Source organism: Siniperca chuatsi, linkage group LG23, assembly GCF_020085105.1.
Source record: "Siniperca chuatsi isolate FFG_IHB_CAS linkage group LG23, ASM2008510v1, whole genome shotgun sequence".
NCBI classification, from domain to species: domain Eukaryota; kingdom Metazoa; phylum Chordata; class Actinopteri; order Centrarchiformes; family Sinipercidae; genus Siniperca; species Siniperca chuatsi.
Genome location: NC_058064.1, coordinates 23,134,719 through 23,161,627, shown reverse-complemented (window position 1 = coordinate 23,161,627; position 26,909 = coordinate 23,134,719). Strand labels below are relative to the sequence as shown.

Sequence of the window (26,909 nt, the reverse complement as noted above, 5' to 3'; positions counted from 1 at the left end):
GAAAGACGAATGCGGCCAAGTACAGAGAGATCCTGGAAGAAAACCTTGTCCAGAGTGCTCAGGACCTCAGATTGGGCCGATGGTTCACCTTCCAACAAGGCAACGACCCTAAGCACACAGCTAAAATAACAAAGGAGTGGCTTCGGAACAACTCTGTGACCATTCTTGACTGGCCCAGCCAGAGCCCTGACCTAAACCCAATTGAGCATCTCTGGAGAAACCTGAAAATGGATGTCCACCAACGTTCACCATCCAACCTGACAGAACTGGAAAGGATCTGCAAGGAAGAATGGCAGAGGATCCCCAAATCCAGGTGTGGAAAAACTTCTTGCATCATTCCCAAGAAGACTCATGGCTGTACTAGCTCAAAAGGGAGCTTCTACTATACTGAGCAAAGGATCTGAATACTTATGACCATGTGATATTTCAGATTTTCTCTTTTAATAAATTTGCATAAATTTCTATATTGTTCTTCTATATTGTTCTGTCAAGATGGGTGCTGAGTGTACATTAATGAGAAATAAAATGAACTTTTTTGATTTTAGCAAATGGCTGCAATGAAACAAAATGTGAAAAATTTTAAGGGGTCTGAATACGTACCCACTGTATTTCACATCTCTGCTTGACAAGACTATATGACTCCCATCCCATGTCCCCTTCAATAGCCAACTTTACTGTAAATGCATGCACCCCAAGAAAGCACCTCATGGCTTGACTCTGGATAGCATTGCTGTCAGGGGCTTAAACCTCGCGTTCCTGCAGCATAAAATAAAATTGAGTCAATCATAACATTTTGAGGGGGTAAAAAAACCAAGGCCAGGACATGTTTTCATTTTAGTCATCACAGAACCTCACGCTCTTCCAGCTGACTCTGCCCACAACTTTCTTCCCTCTGTAAACCACATATTTTCATTAAAGACAAAATCGAGATATTTATAAGTGGTGTACTCTAGGGCATTGAAGGGCTTATTTCCAAACTGAAATATATGGTTGCTCTGCTGTTCTCATTGCTTTGCTTGTATGATTTTCTGGGCTAAGTAATTTACACAAAGAGCAAATAGTGGGGGAGCACACAGCTCCCTGTTTCACCCCAGTGAGTAGGAAACCAGCCTGTCCTGAAATGATTGAACTGCAGCAGAGTCTTCTTACAAGGGGCAACGCTTCATTTGTGTCTTTGTTTTTTGTTTTGAGCCTTTGTTTAAGCCCCTGAATTTCTAGTTGGAGGGCTTTGTTGTTTTTCCCCAAATTCTCCCTCTCCTCCTTCTCCACCATCTCACAGAGTTTGAGATGAATCTCCTCTTTCTGGTCCTTTTCTGTTTGGAGCATTTTCTGAAGCTCCTTCACTTCTTTTTGGTTTGTGTCCTTATTTTAGCGCATGGCCTCCTCCTGCTCCTTCACCTTCATCATGAAAAAGTTAAGGGCACAGTTCATCTCTCTCACTTCTCCCTGTCAACAGCTCTGAAAAGCATCTCTTCCTTCTGGTACTTTTCTCTTTGGAGCAGTTTCCTTAGCACCTGAATTTCATGTTGGAGAGCATTATTGTTTAGGAGAATATCCTCTTTTCCCTCCTTGCCAGCCATGGAGATGTTTATGTCATTGCGGTCTCCTTTTCTGCCCACCCAACAACAATGCGTTCAATGCGTTTCCATGACGAAAATTGCATTTAAAATTTCTATTGAGGAGCCGTAAACACCAACAATGTAGGCTACACATCTTCATGTTATGATGGTCATGCAGTGCTACACGCGCCTCTGCTGTGAAAGAACAGTGGGTCTGAAACTTAGTATGAATAAATGAGACAAATAAGAAAAGATCCTTATGGTCCGAGGGGGGCATTAATGGCGTTAAATTGCTTTTGTTATTATTTTAGTTTCCCTGATTCCCATCCAATGTATGTATTCATTTTAGCTTGATGCGAACAACACAACACTTTACTGAAAAACTGTTGGATAATGTGCCGCTTTGCGCATGCGTCCTGGCTAACCAACAACATCAGGAGGAGAGACGAGGATGGCGGAGGATGGGAAGGAAGAGTCGGTGGCCACTGACGACGGTTCAGACCACACAGCTGCAGACGGGAGCAACAGCTTAAACAACACGGTAAAAGTAGCTTCCCCTTCCCGTTTTAGTTGCAAAATTTCTCTTACCATAGGCATAGCAGCGGGTAAAGGCTGTGTTAACGTTACACTGTATTTAATGTTAATGTTGCCTAACGTCAACAGTTTAAAGCTCAGGGCAGACCTAGCTTAACCACCCTACATTATGTTGTAGACAAGCTAACGTTTGCTAAATATAAGTTAATATACGTTAATTAGGCACAATTCAGGTAATATGTTCGTTTGTTTTCGTCATAATGGACAATGAGGTCATGTATGACTCACTTAGTCTGCTGACATTAGTTTGCTTAAATAATGCTGCATAGTTCATATAGGCTGAACTGTTAGCTAACGTTTGTAGCCTAACAAGAAAAATAGTGGGAACACGAATAAGCAAACGAGTGGGAACAATGACCCAGCTGTCTTACAAAAAGCTGTTTTCAAAGGTTATGAATGATGCTGTGTGATATGATGGTTCAGATGGTGGAAGAGGGCTCCAACCTCCTGCGCCGAATGGAGATCTGTGTTGCTGAGTCTGAGAAAAGGAGTGGCAAAAATGCAGTGAACATGCAGGAGACGTTTAGCGTGTACCTCATCGAAACACGGTGAGAATAGCACTCCCCTTATCAGTCATTTGAAAGGAAGTGCTGTTGAGATGTTTTGATATGTATTTATCTCTACTTCCCTCTACTTTTAGCTCTGTGTTGCATGAAGTTACTTTTGTCACTGTGCCAAAACCACCTAACAAAATTGTCTTGTGTCTTAATCTTTAAAGGCCAATGGACGCAGTCGCTGAAGGTCGTAACCCAGCCCCCGACTCTCTGTGGAGAAGATACAGTGAATTTGAACTGCTGCGGAACTACCTAATGGTTACCTATCCATACATCGTAGTCCCACCTCTGCCTGAGAAGCGGGTGAGTTCAGTGTGGCTGTGCTTTCCAAAGCCTGTTCAGTGATACTGGGAGGACGCAGCCTTGCTTTATATCCTTCAAGAAATGTCTAATATAATATGACAGGACAAGTAGGGCTGTCACAATCATGAAATTTTAGTTGACGAGTAATTGTCATACATATAATTGCGATTAACAATGGTCTTTTTCTGTTCATTTTATGCCAATTATATTATAATATAAGCCTAATACCGTATTTTCTCAAATAAAAGGTAGGGTCTCAAATAATGATCGGGGGCGTGCTCCGTCATATAATGTGCATGCCTACTAAGCATGATATACATTTCCATCACTTTAATTTAAAGAGTAACTACACACCAAAATTCTGCTAGCTCCTCCCCTCCCAGCATATTTACGAGATTCAACAGAGGACTGCAGGACAACCACGGTAGGGGGCGTGGCCTACATAGTGTGTGACACAAGAGGTAACCAGACCAGAGTGACTTACTGACAGTGTGACAGACTGACCACGGCTCAGTGTAGCAGGAACAGCCATGTAGAGCTGGCAGTCAGAGCTAACCAGCCATGGGCAGCTGCTGTAAGACTCTTCATTATCCAAGCTGGAAACACACTGAAGCTTTGACAGACAGAAAATACTAAGTGGAGGGGTAGCAAAAACTAGGATAAACTCATGTGAATGATGCATCTCGATCTGCATATATTTGAAAATGAGCACTGTTTCACAGTCTCCCTCTCAAAGGCAGGGGGAGGTGGGCCGCCCACATCTGATTAGAGGGCGTTAACACTCTTTTTTTCCTATAAATGTCATGACATAGATTAGTCCCAAACGGTCGACTCTGCACTGGCCTTGCAAGGTTCAGGGTGACTTAAAACTGTAGATGGCGTGTTAAGCCATTATCAACCCCTGAAATGTAGATTTTCATAAATTTGGTAAGAATGTCAATATTAACACCAGCATTGATTTGTTTTATCACAGTACAGCCATATAATATAGTTTACAGCTCAAAAAACACATTTAAGACAGACTCAGAGATGTCTACCTAGATGTGTGCTGCAGGGTGGCTGTGGATGGACCACCCAAAGAAACACTTGACTGGAAAGATCTTGTTAGACGTTTTTATCAAAAAAAAATAGAGCCAGGAAAAAGAAATGTGCACACAAAGATTGCACAATCTGCAATTAAGTTTTTTATGTAGATTCCTGTGCCAAATTAAACACTGTCATTTGTCACAAAATTTGTTTTTCAACTTTTTTGTTCCATCTTGGTATGCAATTTAAATCTCTATGGGCACTTTCGTCTGTTCGTGATTTTTTCACTTAACCGCACGGCATACTAAAGGTGTGTGCACAAACTGTGTATGCCATGCATGCCTCGCACATTCTCCACCCTTTGCCACCTTTGTCTTAGAAAAATCCAGGGATAACCCTGTTACATTTCTGTTCCTGTTTTTCTCACTATTCTGCCATGACAAAAGTTGGATACAGGAACAGTCAACTGATGTCATATTAAGTTTTATCTGAACTCTGTGTTGTAACTAAATTGTATGTTACAACTATTTTTTACCAAGTTACAGTGCACACTCCCACACACTTGAACTTACACATAGCTGCTGTAACAGCCTGCTGATGTTTGACAGCAAAATCAAGGTTTATGTCATTTATATGGTAGCAGCGCCTCTGGGAAGCACAACATACCATATCAGGTTAATAAAGAGATCACTTTAGCTACAAATAAGCAAAGCCAACACAAGGCCAGGTCAGTGGTTTTGTAAAGGTAGAGTTGTGGCTTATCTCCAATTCTTTCCAGTTTTTATAGAAGATTTACACATGCTTTATTCATCTCAATGGAATATAGTGCAGAACAAGGTGAAAATGGTTCAACTGTGTATTACAATGGTTGCACCAAAACATACAATTGATGAAGTCAAAGAAAAACAGTCAAGCTAAGGTAAAGGTGTAAAAGATGTAGATGCAAAAATGTCAAGTGAAAAATTTAATGCAGACAGTTTCTTTGATCAGGCAGAGTTTGTGTGGCACAAGCTGTCGGCAGACAACATGGACCCAGACTTTGTGGAGCGCCGCAGGGTCGGGCTGGAGAACTTTCTGCTTCGTGTGGCATCACATCCAGTTCTCTCCAATGACAAGATCTTCTACCACTTTCTCACTGAGGTACATGCTGCAGCTCTGGGTCAGTCCAGCAGCTTAACTGATCATTTATAGATCAGTAGCTGATTGAATACCTTTTTTCACTGCTGCGTGGCAGGAACATGGCTGGAAGGAAGTGGTGTATGAAACAGGATTTCAGGCAAAGGTACTGGACATTTGCGTGGCTTCCATCTCTTTATTCTTACAGGCATTTTATACAAAGTTTTTTTTTTTTCAAAGCTTGACCTGTTATTCCTGTTGCAGGCAGATTCCAGGCTGAGAGCTCTCAGTGCCACCTTCAGGGTGAGAAATCCAGATAAGTAAGTTAGTGTTTCCTAAACACATTGAAAGAGGGGCTCAATTGTATTAAAAATGTTGTCAAAAGTTACCATTAATGTCAAAATAATTCATCCCTAGGTAAGAGTTATATTTTAAAGTTGGAGCTATATGTTTACTTAACTAAGATAATAATAATAATAAGGTAGTAAGATGTTAGCTTAACTGTTTGTAGGTAAACGGATGTTTTATACTCTTTATTAGTATTATCCATTTGGTCAGTACAGAAGCAATTGCATAATTACAGAATATTTTTTCAGTTTGTGAAAAGGTGCGCCACCCAACGTGTAGATCCATCTAGGCCTGCAACTAACAATTATTTTCATTATCAATTAATCGGCCCATTATTTTCTCGATTAATTATTTGGACTATACAGTACATGTGTCTTTATTTTCTCTCACTCAGACGCTTCATGGAAATGAAACACTACAGCGATGAGCTGCAGTCTCACACATCTCAGCTGCTCCGAGCACGAGCAGTAAGTCTCTTTCTACCTGTCTTACTCTCTCTCTCTCACACACAGATTGAATTCATGTTGACTTTAAATCTTTAAACCTGCAATAACTGACTATTCAATTCAATTTCAATTAAATTTTATTTATATATCGCCAATTCATAACAGAAGTTATTTCATTGCGCTTTTCCTATAGAGCAGGTCTAGACCATACTCTTTATAATATTAATTACAGAGACCCAACAAATCCCACCATGAGCAAGGAGAGGGAGGCACAATGCAAAGACCACGTAGAATTTAAAAAAAAAAATTTAAATAGTAGAATAGTAATTGTAGTGTTAATATTAATAAAGACAGAACAGTTAAAACAAGTACGTAAGTAGTTCAAATCATGGTTATAAATTGACCTATAGGTACAAATGTGTTGAGTTTTAGTGTGTGTTGTAAAATGTTCAAGCGTGTGCAGCACAAAAACCAAAAGCAGTTTTTCCAAATTAAGTGTTTGCACACGGGACATCGAACTTTAACCAATCACTAGATTGAGTCAAATAATGACTGTGGGACCAGTTTAATAAAGAAGTGCTATCTTGTGGCAAGTTGCCATTAAGGGCTTTATAAATAAATCAAATATTTCCTGTGTCTCTTCTAGAGGGTTGCAGATCGACTCTACGGTGTTTACAAGGTCCATGGAAACTATGGGAGAGTCTTCAGGTTTGACAACAAGCATATGATAATGTATCTGTGCATGACTAAAAAAAGACCTGATTTGTTGATGAATGTGTACTGTGTCCATTGTCCCCTTGTCAAGACAAATCAATTGTAGTCCAAAATCACCTTAAAGGGTTTTACAATCTGTACAGCATACAACACCCACAATCCTTAAACCCTCAGTTTGGGTAAGTGAAAAACTAAAAACTTAAACAGGTCAAGAAGTGGTCAAATTGTTACACAGATAGTCAGTGGTACAGTACGGTGGTCCTGAGGGTCAAAACACAACGACATTTCACAAACAACATTTCACAAAACATAACATTTCACAAAACACAGTTCACAAAACAGAAACATTTTCTTTTAAAAACACCATTTCATAAAACACAACATTTCATGAAACAAAAACATTAAAAAAACATTTCATAAAAACATTTTACAAAACATGCCATTTCACACAAAAACATTTTTTAAAACACCATTTCACAAAACAAAAACATTTTTTTTTTTAAAAACCCAACATTTCACAAAACACAAACATTTCACAAACCCAACATTTCACAAAATACAACATTTTACAAAACACAACATTTCACACAAAAAATTTAAAACACCATTTCACAAAACACAAAAACATTCTCTTTTAAAAACACCATTTCACAAAACACGACATTTCACGAAACAAATTTTTTTAAAAAAACATTTCATAAAATAAGATTTCACAAAACACAATGACATTTCACAAAACACTATGGCATTTCACAACACATGACATTTCAGAAAAACATTTTTTTAAAACATTTTACAAAACAAACGTCTTTTTTAAAAACCCAACATTTCACAAAACATGCCATTTCACAAAACACATTTCACACAAAAATATTATCTTTAAAAAAAACACCATTTCACAAAACACAGCATTTTACAAAACATTTCACAAAACATGAAAACATGTCTCAAAGCACATTTCACAAAACACAACAATATTTAACAAAACACAACAACATTTCATGAAACAAAAACATTTTACAAAACATGTCACAAAACACGGAAACATTTCTCAAAATACATTTCTCAACACACAACAGTATTTCAAAAAACACAATGACATTTCACAAAACATGCCATTTCACAAATATTTTAAAAACACCATTTCAAAAAACACATTTCACACAAACATTTTTTTTAAAAACACCATTTCACAAAACACATTTCAAAAAACGTGCCATTTCACAAAATACATTTTTCATTTAAAACACCATTTCACAAAACACGACATTTCACAAACACATTTCACATAAAAACATTTTCTTTAAAAAAACACTGTTTCACAAAACTCAGCATTTTACAAAACATTTCACAAAACATGAAAACATGTCTCAAAACATATTTCACAAAACACATTTCACGAAACACAAAAACATTTTCTTTTAAAAACACCATTTCACAAAATACGACATTTCATAAAACACAAAAAATATTATACAAAACATTTCACAAAACAAAAACATTTCACAAAACATGCCATTTCACAAAATACATTTTTCATTTAAAACACCATTTCACAAAACACGACATTTCACAAACACATTTCACATAAAAACATTTTCTTTAAAAAAACACTGTTTCACAAAACTCAGCATTTTACAAAACATTTCACAAAACATGAAAACATGTCTCAAAACATATTTCACAAAACACATTTCACGAAACACAAAAACATTTTCTTTTAAAAACACCATTTCACAAAATACGACATTTCATAAAACACAAAAAATATTATACAAAACATTTCACAAAACAAAAACATTTCACAAAACATGCCATTTCACAAAATACAAAAACATTTTTCTTTTTAAAACACCATTTCACAAAACACGTCATTTCACAAAACATTTCACAAAACACATTTCACACAAAAACATTTTTTTTTTAAAAACACCATTTCACAAAACATTTCATAAAACATTTTACAAAACACAAAAATATTTCACAAAACAAAAATATTTAAAAAAAAACATTTCACAAAACACAACATTTCACAAAACACAGTGACATTTAACAAAACACAACATCATTTCACAAAATACAGAAACATTTCACAAAACACAACGACATTTCACAAACCACAACATTTCAGATTACGGAAAAGGAGGGACAGCACTTCTTGTTTGTGATTGAACAGAACCCAAGTCTCTGGCGACAGTTCAATGTCATTTCCTGTTTGTGTAGCCTAGCCTAGCCTACTACTCTCAGAAGTGTCCTTGCACAAATCTTAAACTGAGTTTTAAAGGATGGAAGAGGAGACAGTGATCACTGGATATTATGGATTCATCCTCAGCTCAGAAAAAAATCTATACATTGTCTTTTAAAACAGTGTGGACATTACAGAAAGGCAGCTGTCAGGTTGTCAATAGTTCTCCTGCACCGAAACATTTACCATACTTTACTGTAGTAATCACTGTTTAAATAAAACACGTCTGTATGAAGACACATAAGACACTGGTCAATAAATAATCATTTGTCATGTTGTGATTGGTCGCACTGATGGAACATTCCTATCATAGTTAGCATATCATGTTGGAGATTATGTGAATATTTCTGAGTGAGGATGATTGTGGGCTGAAATTACTTTAAGATTCTAAAACTGGACTAAATGTAGTTTAAAGGTGAGTTTTATAATATAGAATAAAGGCTGCATGTAGTCTTAATGTGATTTGACAGCATTTCAGTGATGTTGTAATATTTACACGTTGAAATATAGCCTGGTCAATAAATGCTGTTGAGCAATATTTTTTAATGTAAAATAGACGTCTAAAAGTGTATAGTCAGTTTGAACTGAACCCACGGCAAAGTCAGCAAGAGTAAATGTCCCTGGTCAAAGCTAGCTCTTCCATAGCACTAATTAACATGTGGCAACAACCCTGACAAAGCGCTCTGTGACCAGAGAGGGCAGCATAAGTCTAAGGGTGTCTATATTCTAGGAGTTTCTCACAGTGAACATCAGGTATTGTACTGTCTCTGTGCCATCTGTGCGCATATGATGGACTGTGATGCGCCATTGCACTGTGACACGTTGACGGAGTATGAACTGGTTATTGATTCTCGTGAAGAAGGTGTGTGTTTGTGCTTGTGGGTACCGAATGGGCCCAGTGGGGTACGGACCACATCCTGCTTCACCCTTATCCTTAGCAATCGCCTTAGAGGGTAAAGTCTATATGTAATACAACGTTAGTTACATAACTCCAGATTCTATGAGTACAGGCACAGCCCTCTAAGCTATGGGCCCCACTGGTTCCTTTAACAAGCCGAAGAAAAAGTTGCTTTTGGGAGTCGGTCTCAGATCAACTTATACACAAGGTGAGACCAAGGTGGGGCCCACGTAGTAATTGGGCGTGGACTAAAAGTCTTCAGTGCTGCACGGGCGAGGGATGAACCCACTAGCGATATCCTTAGCGGGTTATAGCCTATACTCATTGAATCTGGAGTTACAGTACGTAACTAACGTTCGTGCCTGGCCCCTGCTTTGTTGCCAAAAATGTTATTCAGTCCCATCTATTTACATACAATAAAAATGAATTCTACACTGCATATCCAATTTTGGAAAAGAAAATGGTAAATGGACTGCATTTAGTGCCTTTCTAGTCATTGACCACTTAATGTGCTTTGCAACACATGCCAACATTCACCCTTTCACACACACATTCATACACTGATGGCAGAGGCTGCCATGCAAGGTGCCAACTGCTCATCAGGAGCGTTTAGGGGTTCAGTGTCTTGCTCAAGGACACTCTCTGGAGGAGCCGGGGATCAAACCACAAACCTTCCAATTACTTGAGTCTTGCCGCCCCAAAACCTCAAACTTTTTTCAAGACAGTATTTTCTCAATTCTCAGTGTGTGACAGACTGTCCTTGATGATTTGCAAATGTGTGTGTGCATCCATGTGTTCACTGCAGTGAGTGGAGTGCCATAGAGAAAGAGATGGGAGATGGACTGCAAAGTGCCGGTCATCATATGGACGCGTGAGTATATAATCCGGACTCACTGCCTTGTCATAATCCAGTCAACAGATAGAGAGATCTCTATATTTAACACATACTATAGGTTTGTTACTGCCACTACCAGCTGTGTTACTTGTTTATTGTCTCACACCTATAGATATGCTGCCTCAATAGATGATATCTTAGAAGAAGAGGAACATTATGCAGACCAAATAAAAGAATATCTCTTCTATGCTGAAGCTCTGAGGTAAGACCCAATTTGAGCAACATCTTCTCAAAATATTTTGCAGCAATATGTGACATAGTGTTTGCATGAACTAAATAATGTCCTCGGTTGAAACCTGAGACACTACTTAATTTGTACTTTTACTCTTTCTTTCTCCTAAAGAAAGAAAAGTTCACAATCTTATGTATGTGTTGCCACGTAGTTGCTCAGGTTCCTTTGATACCAGTGAGCATCAAGAGACTGAGGCAAGAAAATATGAAAAAGTTTGCCCGAAGAACAGAAGTCAAAGCACAAATTAAACCACACCTGCATGGATAAATACCACGGGGTGATTTTTTTCTGTCGGTGAAGTGACCCTTTAAAAGCCAACAAGCTCAAGCAAACATTAGGGCCTCTAGTTTCACGGAGGTAAACTGGTACTGCTGTGGTGGTTTATGGTCTCCCACTTGCACTGGCCCACACTGCCGCGCTAGGTGTGGTGATCCTCATAGGTGTGTTATGAATAGTCAGCTTACTTCAGAATCAGAAATACTTTATTGATCCCCGTAGGGAAACTCTTTGTTACAGTAGCTTGCCTTACGTCAGTGCACACAGGAGAAAGTACTAGAAAACGATATGATACACTATAAACACTATAAACAGGTCCAAAAATAAATAAGTATCCTGTCGGTATAAGTATAAGATAAACAAAGTGTCGAGTACCAAGTGGGTTTACTGGTTGATGATGAAAGTACAGTATAAAATACAGTGTCACCACATATGTAATAAGTAATAGTAATAATAAGCAGAGGTGCATGTACTGTCAAGAGTAATGGAGGTATATGATATCAATACAATAAATAAGAAAAACTAACATGGGAAAACTAATATTGCACTGGAGTAGTACACCGAATATTGCACAATTATTAATAATTAATTATGGCGGAGATGTAATGCTCAATGTCCAGTTTAGTGACCTAGGGTCAAACAGACTAACCCTTAGAGGGAGGAGTTAAATAGTTTGATGGCCACAGGCAGGAATGACTTCCTGCACTGGCCACCACAGACTCATAGAACATCTTCAGCATTGTCCGGCAGATGTTGAAGGACCTCAGCCTCCTCAGAAAATATAGGCGGCTCTGGCCCTTCCTGTAAACTGCTTGAGTGTTCTTGGTCCAGTCTAGTTTGTTATCTAAGTGTACTCCTAGGTACTTGTAGTCCTCCACAATGTCCACACTGACCCCCTGGATGGAAACCGGGGGTCACTGGTGCCTTGGCCCTCCGTAGATCCACAATCAGCTCCTTAGACTTTGTCACATTGAGCTGCAGATGGTTCTGCTCACACCATGAGACAAAGTTACCCACCACAGCCCTGTACTCCATCTCATCACCACCGCTGATACATCCCACCACAGCAGAGTCATCAGAAAACTTCTGAAGGTGGCAGGACTCTGTGTGGTAGCTGAAGTCTGTGGTGTAGATGGTGAAGAGGAAGGGAGAGAGGACAGTCCCCTGAGGGGCCCCAGTGTTGTTGACCACGCTGTCGGACACACAGTGCTGCAGGCGCACATGCTGTGGTATGCCAGTCAGGTAGTCCACAATCCAGGACACAAGGGGGGCATCCACCTGCATTGCTACCAGCTTCTCTCCCAGCAGGGCAGACCGGATGGTGTTGAAAGCACTGGAGAAGTCAAAAAACATGATCCTCACCGTGCTTGCCGGCCTGTCCAGGTGGGTGTGGATGCGGTTAAGCAGGTAGATGATGGCGTCCTCAACTCCCAGCCGGGGCTGGTAGGTGAACTGAAGGGGGTCAAGGAGGGGTCTGACCATAGGCCGCAGCTGTTCCAGCACTAGTCTCTCCAGGGTCTTCATTATGTGGGAGGCCAGTGCCACCGGTCTGTAGTCCTTGGAGCCACTGGGGCGTGGCGTCTTCGGCACAGGAACGAGGCAAGATGTCTTCCACAGAATGGGGACCCTTTGAAGACTCAGACTCAGGTTGAAGACATGCTGAAGGACTCCACATAGCTGGGGGGCACAGGCTTTTAGCACCCCGGGGCTAACGCCATCGGGGCCTGCGGCCTTGTTTGAGTGGAGCTTCATCAACTGTCCTCTCACCTGGTCAGCAGTCAGGCACACAGCAGAAGTTACAGTTGGGGGAGGGGGGGAGTCGTCGGTCTGGAGAGGGCCGTTAGCCTGATGGGGAGGGGGGAGCAGAGTACTCAGAGGAGCTTGAGGGCCGACAGCAGCTGAGTTAGAGGGGGGATGAGCAGGAGCCAGTGTGTCGAATCTGTTAAAGAACAGATTAAGTTCATGGGCCCTGTCCAAGCTGCCTTCAACTCCTCTACTGCCAGTCGCTCTGAAGCCAGTGATGCTCTTCATGCCGCTCCAGACCTCCCTCATGTTGTTCTGCTGGAGTTTCCGCTCCAGCTTCCTCCTGTACTTCTCCTTGGCTTCCCTGATTTTCTCCTTCAGGTCAGCCTGGATTGCCCTCACCTCCTCCCTATTACCATCAGTAAAGGCCCTCCTCTTGGCATTCAGGATGTCCTTAATGTCCTTTGTTACCCAGGGTTTGTTATTTGGGTAACAATGGACCATCTTGGTTGGGACATTGCAGTCCACACAGAAGTTAATGTAGCCAGTGATGCACTCATTGAGCCCGTCTTGTCTTCTCCATGAGGCTCGCAGAGTGCATCCCAGTTTGTCACCTCAAAACATTCCTGCAGTGTCTCATAGGCCTCCCCTGACCATCTCCTCACTGTCCTTGTGGTCGCAGGCTGCCTTTTAACCAGAGGCACATAGCAGGGTTTGAGGTGAACCAGGTTGTGGTCTGACCTACCCAGAGGGGGGAGGGGGGAAGAGCTGTATGCATCCTTAACGTTAGCATACAGCAGGTCCAGTGTCCTCTCCTCCCTAGTAGGACAGCTCACATACTGGGTGAAATTAGTCAGTGTTGTTGAAACACTGACATGGTCATGGACAAGTCACCCGAGATTAAAATGAGTGCACTCGGGTGTTGAGTCTGGAGTTGTGCTGTGGCGGTGTGAATGGCGTTGCACGCCGATACCGGGTTAGCAGAGGGGGGGATGTAAACAGCCACAACAATGGCATGTGAAAATTCACGTGGCAGATAATATGGCTGGAGTCCCACAGCTAACAGTTCAATGTCCGGGCTATAGATACTCTGCTTGATGGTAATGTGACCAGGGTTACACCATCTGTTGTTAATCAGAACAGCAAGCCCGCCGCCTTTCCGCTTACCGCTCCCGGTGTGATCCCTGTCGGCCCGAACAGTTTGAAAGCCGTCGATGGAAACGTTATGGTCCAGGATATCCTGGTGTAGCCATGTCTCTGAGAAGCACATCAAGCTACACTCACGGAACTCCGTCTGACTCCGGGCTAACGGCGTTAGCTCGTCCATTTTATTCGCCAGCGATCTCACGTTGCCCATGACGAGAGAAGGCAGACACGGCTTAAATCTCTTATTCTTAAGTCTCTTTTGTCTGCACCCTCCTCTCTTCCCTCGCCGCTTCGTTCCACTTCTGCATCCTCGGTGTGTCCTCCTCCAGATCTCCGTGGGGACATCAGTTGTCCTGGGCGCCATGCTGCTCGGCATCAGCGCGATCAGCTGTTCCCTGGTGTAAACAATGCGGCCAAACAGCTGATCTGCAGCGGTGCCCTGACCCGAGTAGCAGATGAAGGAGTTCTACAGCGAAAAAAAGTACAAAAACACTTTCTACCCTCATTTTCGCAAAGAGCGTAGTTTAAATTACACTTACACACAAGTTTGGAAGAAAAAAGGAAAGTTAAAAGTTGGAAAAAGTAAGACGACAAGACGGAGCTACGGCAACAGGCAGCATGCGGGCTGGCGCATGCGCACTAAATCCTTGCCACCGTTATCTGGAGAGACTTTAGTCAGGGTGTACAGACAGTCCCTATAGTATTATACTGATACCAGATGAGAAAAAAAATATCATGAAGTCACTATTGTGTTAGTAAAACAAAACACATTACCATGTCATATGATAAATCAAAATTAGGGATGTCCCAATGAAGTTTTAAGTTTTATGATCTATTGGGTATATACTGAGTCTGATCCAATACTTACTCCAGCAGAGGAGTTGAAGGCAGCTTGGACAGGGCCAACGAACTGAATCTGTTCTTTAACAGATTCGACACACCGGCTCCTGGTCATCCCCCCTCTAACTCAGCTGCTGTCGGCCCTCAAGCTCCTCTGAGTACTCTGCTCCCCCCTCCCCATCAGGCTAACGGCCCTCTCCAGACCGACGACTCCCCCCCTCCCCCACCTGTAACTTCTGCTGTGTGCCTGACTGCTGACCAGGTGAGAGGACAGCTGATGAGGCTCCACTCGAACAAGGCCGCAGGCCCGATGGCGTTAGCCCCGGGTGCTAAAAGCCTGTGCCCCCAGCTTTGTGGAGTCCTTCAACACGTCTTTAACCTGAGCCTGAGTCTTCAAAGGGTCCCCATTCAGTGGAAGACATCTTGCCTCGTTCCTGTGCCGAAGACGCCACGTCCCAGTGGCTCCAAGGACTACAGACCGGTGGCACTGACCTCCCACATAATGAAGACCCTGGAGAGACTAGTGCTGGAACAGCTGCGGCCCATGGTCAGACCCCTCCTGGATCCCCTTTAGTTCGCCTACCAGCCCCGACTGGGAGTTGAGGACGCCATCATCTACCTGCTTAACCGCATCCACACCCACCTGGACAGGCCGGCAAGCACGGTGAGGATCATGTTTTTTGACTTCTCCAGTGCTTTTAACACCATCCGGCCTGCCCTGCTGGGAGAGAAGCTGGCAGCGATGCAGGTGGACGCCCCCCTTGTGTCCTGGATTGTGGACTACCTGACTGGCAGACCAGATTGTGGATCTACGGAGGGCCAAGGCACCAGGTTTCCATCCAGGGGGTCAGTGTGGACATTGTGGAGGACTACAAGTACCTGGGAGTACACTTGGATAATAAACTGGACTGGACCAAGAACACTCAGGCTGTTTACAGGAAGGGCCAGAGCCGCCTCTATTTTCTGAGGAGGCTGAGGTCCTTCAACATCTGCCGGACAATGCTGAAGATGTTCTATGAGTCTGTGGTGGCCAGTGCTATCCTGTATGCTGTTGCATGCTGGGGCAGCAGGTTAAAGGTAGCGGACGCAAACAGACTGAACAAACTGATCCGTAAGGCCAGTAACATTGTGGGGTGGAGCTGGACTCTCTGGCGGTGGTGTCAGAGAGGAGGATGCTGGCCAAACTACACGCCATCTTGGACAGTGTCTCCCACCCGCTCCATGACGTGCTGGCTAAACAAAGGCGCCTTCAGCGGAAGACTCATCCCACCAAAGAGCACCACAGAGCGCCACAGGAAGTCATTCCTGCCTGTGGCCATCAAACTATTTAACTCCTCCCTCTAAGGATTAGTCTGTTTGACCCTAGGTCACTAAACTGGACACTGAGCATTACATCTTAATAATAATTGTGCAATATTCTGTTTACTACTCAAGTGCAATATTAGTTTTCCCTTGTTAGTTTTTCTTATTACTGTTACGGATATACCTCAATTACTCTCGACAGTACATGCACCTCCGCTTTTACTATTATTTATTACATAATTAGTGACATTGTATTTATACTGTACTTCACCATCTACCAGTAAACCCACTTGGTACTCGACACTTAGTTTATCTTATACTTATACCAACATGTTACTTAATTTATTTCTGACCTGTTTATAGTGTATAATATCGTTTTCTCCTGTGTGCACTGACGTAAAGAAGAGCTACTGGAACAAAGAGTTTCCCTACGGGGATCAATAAAGTATTTCTGATTCTGATTCTGATACTTACATTTACTTAAATGTTGGTTAAATACAGTAGTGTTTGCCCCCTTCCTGATTTCTTTTTTTTTTTTTTTTGCATGTTTGTAACACTTAAATGTTTCAGATCATCAAACTAATTTAAATATTAGTCAAAGATAACACAAGTAAACACAAAATGCAGTTTTTAAATGAAGGTTGTTATTATTAAGGGAAAACAAAATCTAAACCTACATGGCCCTGTGTGAAATAGTCTCTTTCTTGTGGTGGAGTCATGAACACTGACCTTAACTGAGGCAAGTGAGGCCTGCAATTCTTTGGATTTTGTTGTTGGGTCTCTGAATGGCTGAAGAAGAACAAAATGAAGACTTTGGAGTGGCCTAGTCAAAGTCCTGACCTGAATCCTATTGAGATGCTGTGGCATGACCTTAAAAAGGCAGTTCATGCTCGAAAACCCTCCAATGTGACTGAATTACAACAATTCTGTAAAGATGAGTGGGCCAAAATTCCTCCACAGCGCTGTAAAAGACTCATTGCAAGTTATCGCAAACGCTTGATTGCAGTTGTTGCTGCTAAGCAAGGCTCAACCAGTTATTAGGTTTAGGGGGCAATCACTATTTCACACATGGCCATGTAGGTTTGGATTTTGTTTTCCCTTAATAATAACAACCTTCATTTAAAAACTGCATTTTGTGTTTATTTGTGTTATCTTTAACTAATATTTAAATATGTTTGATGATCTGAAACATTTAAGTGTGACAAACATGCAAAAAAAAAATCAGGAAGGCGGCAAACACTTTTTCACACCACTGTTAAGTATCTGACACTTTTGAAATAGCAGCTGTTGCAACTAAATCTGACACACCTTATATTTCACAAGCTACGTGATCCAAATACTGAAGGTCCTGATTCAAAACTATGAAATTTCTATGCTTAAATTATTGATGTGTTATGAATGAAAGTAACAGTGAGAATGTGACTCTTGAAATTGATGTGATGCGCCAAAGACATTTCACTCGGTTGGAGTTGTTGGAAGTACAGAAACACTCAGTCCACTCATGCTTGTACAGTGGTGTTACTGAGTGGAGCTTCTTCCTCACAAGCAATCTTTGGCTAAGTACAGATACCAGCTGCAGAAAGCACACAAACCCGACCACAAACTACTTCATTTCGGCCCATTATCAAGTTACTCACAGAACTAACATTAATCAGAGACAGCTGATATGACCTGCAGCCAGTGACGTTTGTCATTTTAAGCGGTGAAAGTTGCGCTCAGCGCCGGCCACCTTGAGAAGCTGCTATCTGAATGTTTTGTACACTGCTCTTTGCTAATGATAATTAGTGTCAGAGCTTAGAGAATCTCTGCATTTTGCCAACCTCACTGTCTGAACTCAGTCACTCTCACCAGTGCACTCAAAGAATTTTTCACAGTAACATAATCGCACAGGCAGCGGAATGCTCAACTCTAATAAAGTTCAGTAATGAAAAGATCAGATTTTGAACCAATATCGATCCATAAAAATATGTCCCGATCTGCCCAATACCAATCCTTAGAATCAGCTCAGGACATGTATTCAATTCAATTCAATTTTATTTATATAGCGCCAATTCATAACAGAAGTTATCTCATTGCACTTTTTCTATAGAGCAGGTCTAGACCGTACTCTTTATAATATTATTTACAGAGACCCAACAAATGCCACTATGAGCAAGCACTTGGCGACAGTGGCAAGAAAAAACTTCCTTTAAGAGGCAGAAACCTTGGACAGAACCATACTCAATGGTGGGTGGCCATCCGCCACTGCCATGTTAGGTTTTAAGAGAGAAAGAGAGGGGGTTATAAAAGAGAGAGTGAGAGGTTTTGGGGAGGGGGTGGGGAGAGGGGAGGCACAATGCAAATACCACCTAGAATTTTTTTTAAATAGTAGTAATGTAATTGTAGTGGTAATATTAATAGATTAATAATAATGGTAGGAATGACAGCTATAGGAAAAATAATCACAGTATTAGTAACAGAGCCAATAACAATAACTGTAGTAGCAGTTGTCGAGCAGGAACACAGGGGCAGCAAGTGACCCACAACCACAGATAACTGACGGCTCTGGCTCCCATTCTACTTTTGGAGACTCTAGGAACCACAAGTAACCCTGCATTCTGGGACCGCAGTGCTCTAGTGGGAGAATAAGGTATTATGAGATCTTTAAGATATGATGGTGCCTGACCATTAAGAGCTTTGTAGGTGAGGAGAAGGATCTTAAATTTTATTCTAGATTTTACAGGGAGCCAGTGCAGAGAACCTAATATTGGAGAAATATGATCCCTTTCCCTAGTTCTTGTCAATACACATGCCGCAGCATTCTGGATCAACTGGAGAGTCTTAAGGGACTTATTCAGGCAGCCTGATAATAAGGAATTGCATTAGTCCAACCTAGAAGTAACAAATGCATGCACTAGTTTTTCGCCATCATTTTGAGACAGGATGTGCCTGATTTTTGCAATGTTGCGTAGGTGAAAGAAGGCAGTCCTTGAAGTTTGTTTCATGTGGTAGTTAAAGGATAAATCCTGAACAAAGATAACTCCTGATCAGGATAAAGAGGTTCCTTATGGTGGGGCTGGAGGACATGGCAATGCCATCTAGAGTAACTATATCTTTAGATAACGTGTCTCAAGGTGTTTGGGGCCAAGTACAATAACTTCAGTTATGTCCTTAAGGCATGCTTGAAGTTTAGTTAACTGGTTAGTTTCATCTGGCTTGATCGATAGATATAATTGGGTATCATCCACATAACAATGAAAATTTATGGAGTGTTTCCTAATAATATTTCTGAGAAAGGAAGCATATATAAGGTGAATAGAATCAGTCGAAGCACAGAACCTCCGTGACTAACTTTGGCGTGCACAGAGGGCTCACTGCCAACATGTACAAACCGATCTGATAGATAGGATTTAAACCAGCTTAGTGCTGTTCCTGTAATTACATGTTCCAGTCTCTGTAATATGATGTGATGGTCAGTGGTGTTGAAATTCAGCACTGACCATCAAACATCTAACAACATCTAACAAGTACAGAGACAAGTCCATTGTCTGATGCAATTAAAAGGTCATTTGTAATTTTCACCAGGGCTGTCTCTGTGCTATAATGCACTCTAAATCCTGACTGAAAATCCACAAATTGTTGTTATTTAGAAAGTCACACAACTGATTGGCAACTGCTTTCTCAGGTTAGCCCCATGGTATAACCCCCAAACCCGCAAATTAAAGCAAACATCACGAAAACTTGAAAGGAAATGGCATTCCAACAACCTGGAAGAATCTCGTTAATCTGGCAAGTTAGTCTTAAAACATATAAGAAAGCCCTCCATAATGCCAGAGCAGCCTACTACTGGAAAATCCCAGGTTTCTTTTCACCAGTGTAGCCAGGCTGACAGAGAATCACAGCTCTATTGAGCCATGTATTCCTATAGCCCTCAGTAGTAATGACTTCATGAGGTAACGATTTATTTTCAAACACAGGAACCTTAGAAACAAATGTAAAACCTGATATATATTTTGACCATATTGACCTTCTTCAGCTAATTTCGACGATTCATTCATCTAAGCCATCAACCTGTCTCTTAGACCCCAATCCAACTAGGCTGCTTAAAGACGTTTTACCCTTAGTTAGCACTTCTTTACTGAATATGATCAGTCTGTCTTTATAAAAGGGCTGTGTACCACAGTCCTTTTTAAAGTAGCTGTAATTAAACCTCTTCTTAAAAAACACTCTTGATCCAGGGGTTTCTGCCAACTTTAGACCTATATCTAACCTTCCCTTTCTCTCTAAGATCTTTGAGAAAGTAGTCGCCAATTAGTTGTGACTTTCTAAATAACAATAGTTTATTTGAGGATTTTCAGTCAGGATTTAGAGTGCATCATAGCACAGTGTCACGCCACAGACACGCCAGGCTCCACCATCAGCCAGTCACAGTGCACTCCTTCACCAGAATACTAATAACACACCTGCTCCCCATCAGCACCTCATCACAACTAGGGTAAAAGCACACCACTCACCTCAGCCAGTTGTCCGGTCTCGTTGAAACGTAAGGACTCTACATGTGGACTTCACAAGACTTCCCCATTCTACTCCAGCGTGTTTCTTCTCTACTTTACTCCAGCCTCATTGTACCTTCATGTGTCATTCCTATTATTATTAACTTATTAATATTAATGTTTCCACTACCATTACATTATTACTATTTTAAAATTCTAGGTATTTGCATTGTGCTTCCCTCTCCCCTCCCCTTCCCCAACCCCCTTTTCTCTCTCTCTCTCTCTCTCTCTCCCTCTCCCTCTCCCTCTCAAAACCTAACACGGCAGCGGCGGATGGCCGCCCGCTCACCATTGAATCTGGTGCTGCTCGAGGTTTCTGCCTCTTAAAAGGAAGTTTATCCTTGCCACTATCGTCAAGTGCTTGCTCATGGTGGGATTTGTTGGGTCTCTGTAAATAATATTATAAAAAAAATATGGTCTAGACCTGCTATATAGGAAACATGCAATGAGATAACTTCTGTTATGAATTTGTGCTATATAAATAAAATTGAATTGAATGTCTATCTCGCAGAGCAATGAACAATGACATCTTGTTTTTGGCTACTGGTGTGTCTTCATGTATCACATCTGTATTCAATGGATATTGGTTCTTTTTGTTCCTCTGCTATGTCAAAGGCTTGTATTAGAGCGTAAGAGCAGATAATGATGTTCTGTTGTGCACTTTGCTTTGGCAGGGCAGTGTGCAGGAAACATGAGCTGACCCAGTTTGAGCTTGAGATGGCCTCCCAGGACCTCATCTCAAAGAAGCAGCAACGGGAGGAGCTGGCTACAGGGGTACACTGTACTCAATGTTATACATGTATTCCTTTACTCTTCCTTTGTCTGTTATTCTTGAGCAGTGATGGCTGATTTTGTAATGTCAAACCAAGGTAAGGCCTTTGAGGACGACTCTAGATGTTAACAACTTCCAAACTAATGTAGTCTCTGTGTTTACGTCTTCCTCAGATTGTGCGGACGTTTTCCTTCAAAGGCATGACCAACAAGCTTTTTGGCCAAGAGGCACCTGAGCAGAGGGAGGCCAGACTGAAGCTGCTGGAGGAGCTGATAACAGAGGGTGAAGAGACCGTCAAAGAGAAAACGGAGGAATGCGAGTGAGTCGTGGACACTGCTTAATGCTGGCAGATTGTGTGCAAAAGTAGCCTTAAAGGTTTTCTGACTTGTTAGCAGAAAATCACATGTCCTGTGCTGATTTAAAGATAATAATAATAACAATTTTGTGTGTGTGCTTTATTTGATCTGTTTTACTGCAGAGAGCATGTTGAAAGGGCGTGGGTGGACATGCAGCGCTTTAAGGAGCAGAAAGACAAAGATCTGCGGGAAGCGCTCCTCAACTATGCTGTCATGCAAATCAGCATGTGCAAAAAGGTACAGAACAGCACATCAGCTATCTGAAGGTTACAGCTGTAATGGTCATATTCATGATAAAAGTGTTTTTATTTATTCCCCCCCCCCTGCCCCCCTGCAGGGAATACAAGTGTGGAGCAATGCCAAAGAATGTTTCCTAAAGATGTGAAGTTGGAGCTATATTCAAAGGATTTCCACCCTCAGTGATGGTCAGCTGTGGATTCTGGGAAATGATGGCAATGTCACTGTGTATAAAGATAATGTAATTGCAAATGTTCAAGAGTGATTTACTGTGTGAGTGATAAACTGTTAACCTTTAGTGGAGTGAAAAGGCGGTGGTGTTGGATCTCATAAAGCACATGACTTGGACACTGGAGACCAGAGTTCACAGGGTTGACTTTCAATATTTAACCAAGACCATTTTCTTTAACCATAAAGAAGCACTTCACCAATTATACATGTTAAAGTCAATTAACTAATCATGGTATTAGTAAATTGACTTTGACAACTGGTGAGTATGGAGTTTGAAAGACGTGGGCATTTACACACGTGGGAGAAGTTTGCCTTGAGGGCTTTCTGCCAGAAAGCCTAACCAAGTAGTTTTGGTGCTTAAACCTAACCAAACTGACCATTTAGGCACCAAAACTACTTGGTTAGGTTTAGGAAAAGATAATGGTTTGGTTTAAAATAATAAGTCAACACTGACTTTTGGTTTCACACGAGACACGAACAGTGGTCTCCCGGGTGAAAGTCCTGTGTTTGACCCACCCCAACCTGCTCCCTATAAGGATTTTGTCGCTCTTTATACTACGTCACCTGACTTCTAATGTTTTCTGCCAGAAAGCCCTGAAGGCAAACTTTTCCCATGTGCACTATTTATCAGGCAGGGAAAGACACTGTCAAGTTAACTGTAGGATCCGGGATTTTTGAGCTTGTTTGGGTATACAAGGGACTAAAATCTGGTTATCTCAGACGGTGCTGCGTTGATTTTGACAGAGGGTGCTTTCACACCTATGAAACCTGTTTGGTTCAAATGGTAAATGGACTGTACATGTATAACGCCTTTCTAGTCTTCTGACCACTCAAAGCGTTTCACACTACATGTCACATTCACACACACTCTCATAGTATGGTTAATAAATAATTACACAACTCCATACAAATACATACAATACAGTCAATTTCATTTGGGCATTCATTCATTAGGCCTAATATGAAACAATTTGTTTGTTGTCATGCATTTCACTTATGCATTCACTTAAAGGAGTCGGTGACCGACACATCACTAGTTACCATGGAAACACGGTTCAGAATTAGCCTGGGGGTTGGGTGGCTAACTTTTTAGACTTAAGTCTTTGACTGTCTAACTTGCATTAGACTAACCTAGAGCAAAATTGAGACAGGCCTAACACTACAGACCAGTCTAAAATATCTTTATGAAATCGGACCAGAGGTGTGTTGTGTATTTTCTCAGTTCTTGATTTAAAAACTATGCGAAATGCGACCACACAGTAGGCTAACTATCCCCCAATAATGTTACATTACAAGATGCCTCTGAACCAAATTGGACCAGAACTGAATGACCAAATGAAGGGAGCTACAGATGTGAAAGCAACCTCAGCTGCCTAAACATAGCTATAAAGACACCGAAAGCTATACTGCTTTAATGCATCATGATGCCAGGAGTGGATATTGTAGTGAAAACAAATGAACCTTTCCTCCACTTGCCTCTGCAGTGAGGTAATTGCTTACATGTATGCTTTAAATTAATCAGTGAGGAGGCTACAAGATGTTGATTATATGTGGGGATGTCCAGGGCAATGTATTGTACTAATGTACAGGAAGCTGCACATAAGATTCATGATACTCATGTCTAATGTGATTTTATTAGACTTTAATTGAATTGAAACTTAAATAAGACAAAAAGATTCAGTCAATAAATTAAGTAACATTTTATTTCCTGTTTTGGAGGGTTGCCAGCAACACACTCTGGGAGTGTACTGAAGTTTTCATAATTTCATTTGTCCATATTCTTTTATATTTCAAATTTAAATGCTTAATTTTGATGTAGCTCTTTTTTGTTCTATTTATTTGAATAAAAATGTGCCATACACTGACTGCATTTCTATTTAGTTTTTGTTGTTACATGCCGCACTGTAGTAGTGGGTATGCCTTTCTGTGCTCTCCTGGCTCTGTGTTTCTGCAGGCATTGCCCTCCCTTGCCTAGCAGCTGCAGTGATTTATTGGTGGCAGCTGTCAGAAATCACCTAATCAGGACCAAAGTATAAAAGGCATGGAGAAGCTGCAAGTTGTGTCAGGGGACCATTTGGCAGGTTACTCTACACTGGCAGCATGTTTAGCAGGTGTCGCTGTACGTGTGGTTTTCTACCACCCGCGGAGGGTGAAAGACGAAGTTTTTGAAATATATGAAAACTTCGTCCTTCATCCTCCGCAGGTGGTCTCATCCTTCGAGCTCGGGTCCTCTTCCAGAGGCCTGGGAGCTTGAGGGTCCTGCGCGGTATCTTTGCTGTTCCTAGTACTGCACTTTTCTGGACCGAGATGTCTGGTGTTCTTCCAGGGATCTGCTGTAGCCACTCCTCCAGTTTGGGGGTCACTGCCCCGAGTGCTCCGATGACCACGGGCACCACTGTTGCCTTCACCTTCCAAGCCTTCTCCAGCTCTTCTCTGAGCCCTTGGTATTTCTCTAGCTTCTCATGTTCCTTTCTCCTGATGTTGCCATCACTTGGTATTGCCACGTCAACCACAACGGCTTTCCTCTGCTGTTCGTCCACCATCACGATGTCTGGTTGGTTCGCCATTACCATTCTGTCAGTCTGAATCTGGAAGTCCCACAGGATCTTGGCTCGGTCGTTCTCCTACCACCTTTGGAGGTGTTTCCCACTTTGACCTCGGGTTTCCAGTCCATACTCCGTGCAGATGTTCCTGTACACTATGCCAGCTACTTTGTTATGGCACTCCATGTATGCTTTCACAGCCAGCATCTTACACCCTGCAGTTATGTGCTGGATTGTCTCAGGGGCCTCTTTGCACAGCCTACGCCTTGGGGCTTGTCTGGTGTGGTAGATCTGGGCCTCTATTGCTCTGGTGCTCAGGGCCTGCTCCTGTGCAGCCATGATGAGTGCCTCTGTGCTGTCCTTCAGTCCGGCCCGCTCTAGCCATTGGTAGGATTTCTTGATATCAGCCACTTCACTTATGTTCCGGTGGTACATCCCATGTAGGGGTTTGTCCTCCCATGATGGTCCCTCCTCCAGCACCTCTTCCTCTGTTCCCCATTGCCTGAGACATTCACTGAGCACGTCATCTGTTGGGGCCTTTTCTTTGATGTACTTGTGGATCTTGGATGTTTCATCCTGGATAGTGGCTCTCACACTCACTAGTCCACGGCCGCCTTCCTTACGGCTAGCGTACAGTCTCAGGGTGCTGGATTTGAGTGATGTGAGGAGCTTTCGCGTCTTAACGTCTGTGGTCTGTAACTCTTCCTTTGGCCACCTTATTATTCCCGCAGGGTATCTGATCACTGCCTGGGCCTTGTTCTTGCCATTGAGCTGGCTTCTTAGGACTTGCCTTACTCCTTGGAGGTATTTGGCAGTTGCTGTTTTCCTTGTTACCTCTTCGAGGTTGCCATTTGCCTGTGGTATTCCAAGGTACTTGTAACCATCCTCAATGTCTGCTATTGTTCCTTCTGGGAGTAAGAACCCCTTCTGTGTGGACTACCTTCCCTCTCTTTGTCACCATTCGACTGCACTTCTCAAGCCCGAATGACCCCAGTGTGAGAGCTGAGATCCTGCTGCCGTGGATCAGTGAGTCGAAGTCCCGCTTGCTCTTAGCGTATAGCTTGATGTCATCCATGTAGAGGAGGTGACTGATGGTGGCCCCTTTCCTGAGTCCATATCCATAGCCAGTCTTGTTGATTATTTGGCTGAGGGGGTTCAGACCTATGCAGAACAGCAGTGGGGACAGAGCATCTCCTTGGTATATGCCACATTTGATGGATACTTGTGCAAGTGGCTTGCCATTGGCCTCAAGGGTGGTTTTCCACAGCCTCATCGAGTTTGCAATGAAGTCTCTTAGAGTCCTGTTGATGTTGTACATCTCCAAGCATTCAGTGATCCATGTGTGTGGCATTGAGTCATATGCTTTCTTGTAATCAATCCAGGCAGTGCACAGGTTGGTGTGTCAGGTTCTGCAGTCTTGGGTGACTGTTTTGTCAACCAGGAGTTGGTGTTTGGCTCCTCTGGTTCCTTTGCCAGTGCCCTTCTGTGCTTTGCTCATGTATTGATCCATGTGTACATTTATCTTAGCCGCGATAATGCCTGACATGAGCTTCCATGTTGTGGAGAAACAGGTTATTGGCCACTCAGGGTGCGCCCCATCCCTTAGCAGCTGGTTCATTTGTGCTGCTAGGTGCTCATGGAGTGCAGTGAGCTTCTTTAGCCAGTAGGTGTGGATCCTGTCAGGGCCCGGTGCTGTCCAGTTTTTCATAACTGAGACTCTTTCTTGGATGTCTGCCTTTGTGATGGTGACTGGATTCTGTTCAGGGAGGTTGCTGTGGTCCTCTCTCAGAGCCACCAGCCACTGTGCATCGCTGTTGTGTGATGCCTCCCTCTCCCATATACTTTTCCAGTACTGTTCAGTTTCCAGCCTTGGTGGGTCTGCTCTGCTGTTATTACCCTGCCATTGAGCGTACACGTTCGCAGGTTGCGTTGCGAACAGCCGGTTTATTCTTCTGGCTTCATTATCTCTCGTGTACCTCTTTAGGCGGCTGGCCAAGGCTT

The 26,909-nt window shown here is 42.3% G+C and overlaps 1 protein-coding gene across 1 annotated transcript; it reads left to right on the top strand.

Annotated features, from left to right (window-relative positions):
- The first annotated feature begins 1,945 nt into the window (after positions 1–1,945).
- Positions 1,946–24,230, top strand: LOC122871464 (sorting nexin-4-like). The gene is made up of 14 exons (XM_044186625.1): positions 1,946–2,100; positions 2,577–2,701; positions 2,872–3,010; positions 5,027–5,176; positions 5,271–5,318; positions 5,417–5,472; positions 5,895–5,967; positions 6,593–6,654; positions 10,609–10,674; positions 10,811–10,900; positions 21,444–21,543; positions 21,715–21,860; positions 22,020–22,134; positions 22,235–24,230. Exons 1-14 carry the CDS (start codon positions 2,011–2,013, stop codon positions 22,280–22,282), a joined length of 1,308 nt encoding a protein of 435 aa, XP_044042560.1. The 5' UTR covers positions 1,946–2,010; the 3' UTR covers positions 22,283–24,230.
- The last annotated feature ends 2,679 nt before the right edge of the window (positions 24,231–26,909 follow it).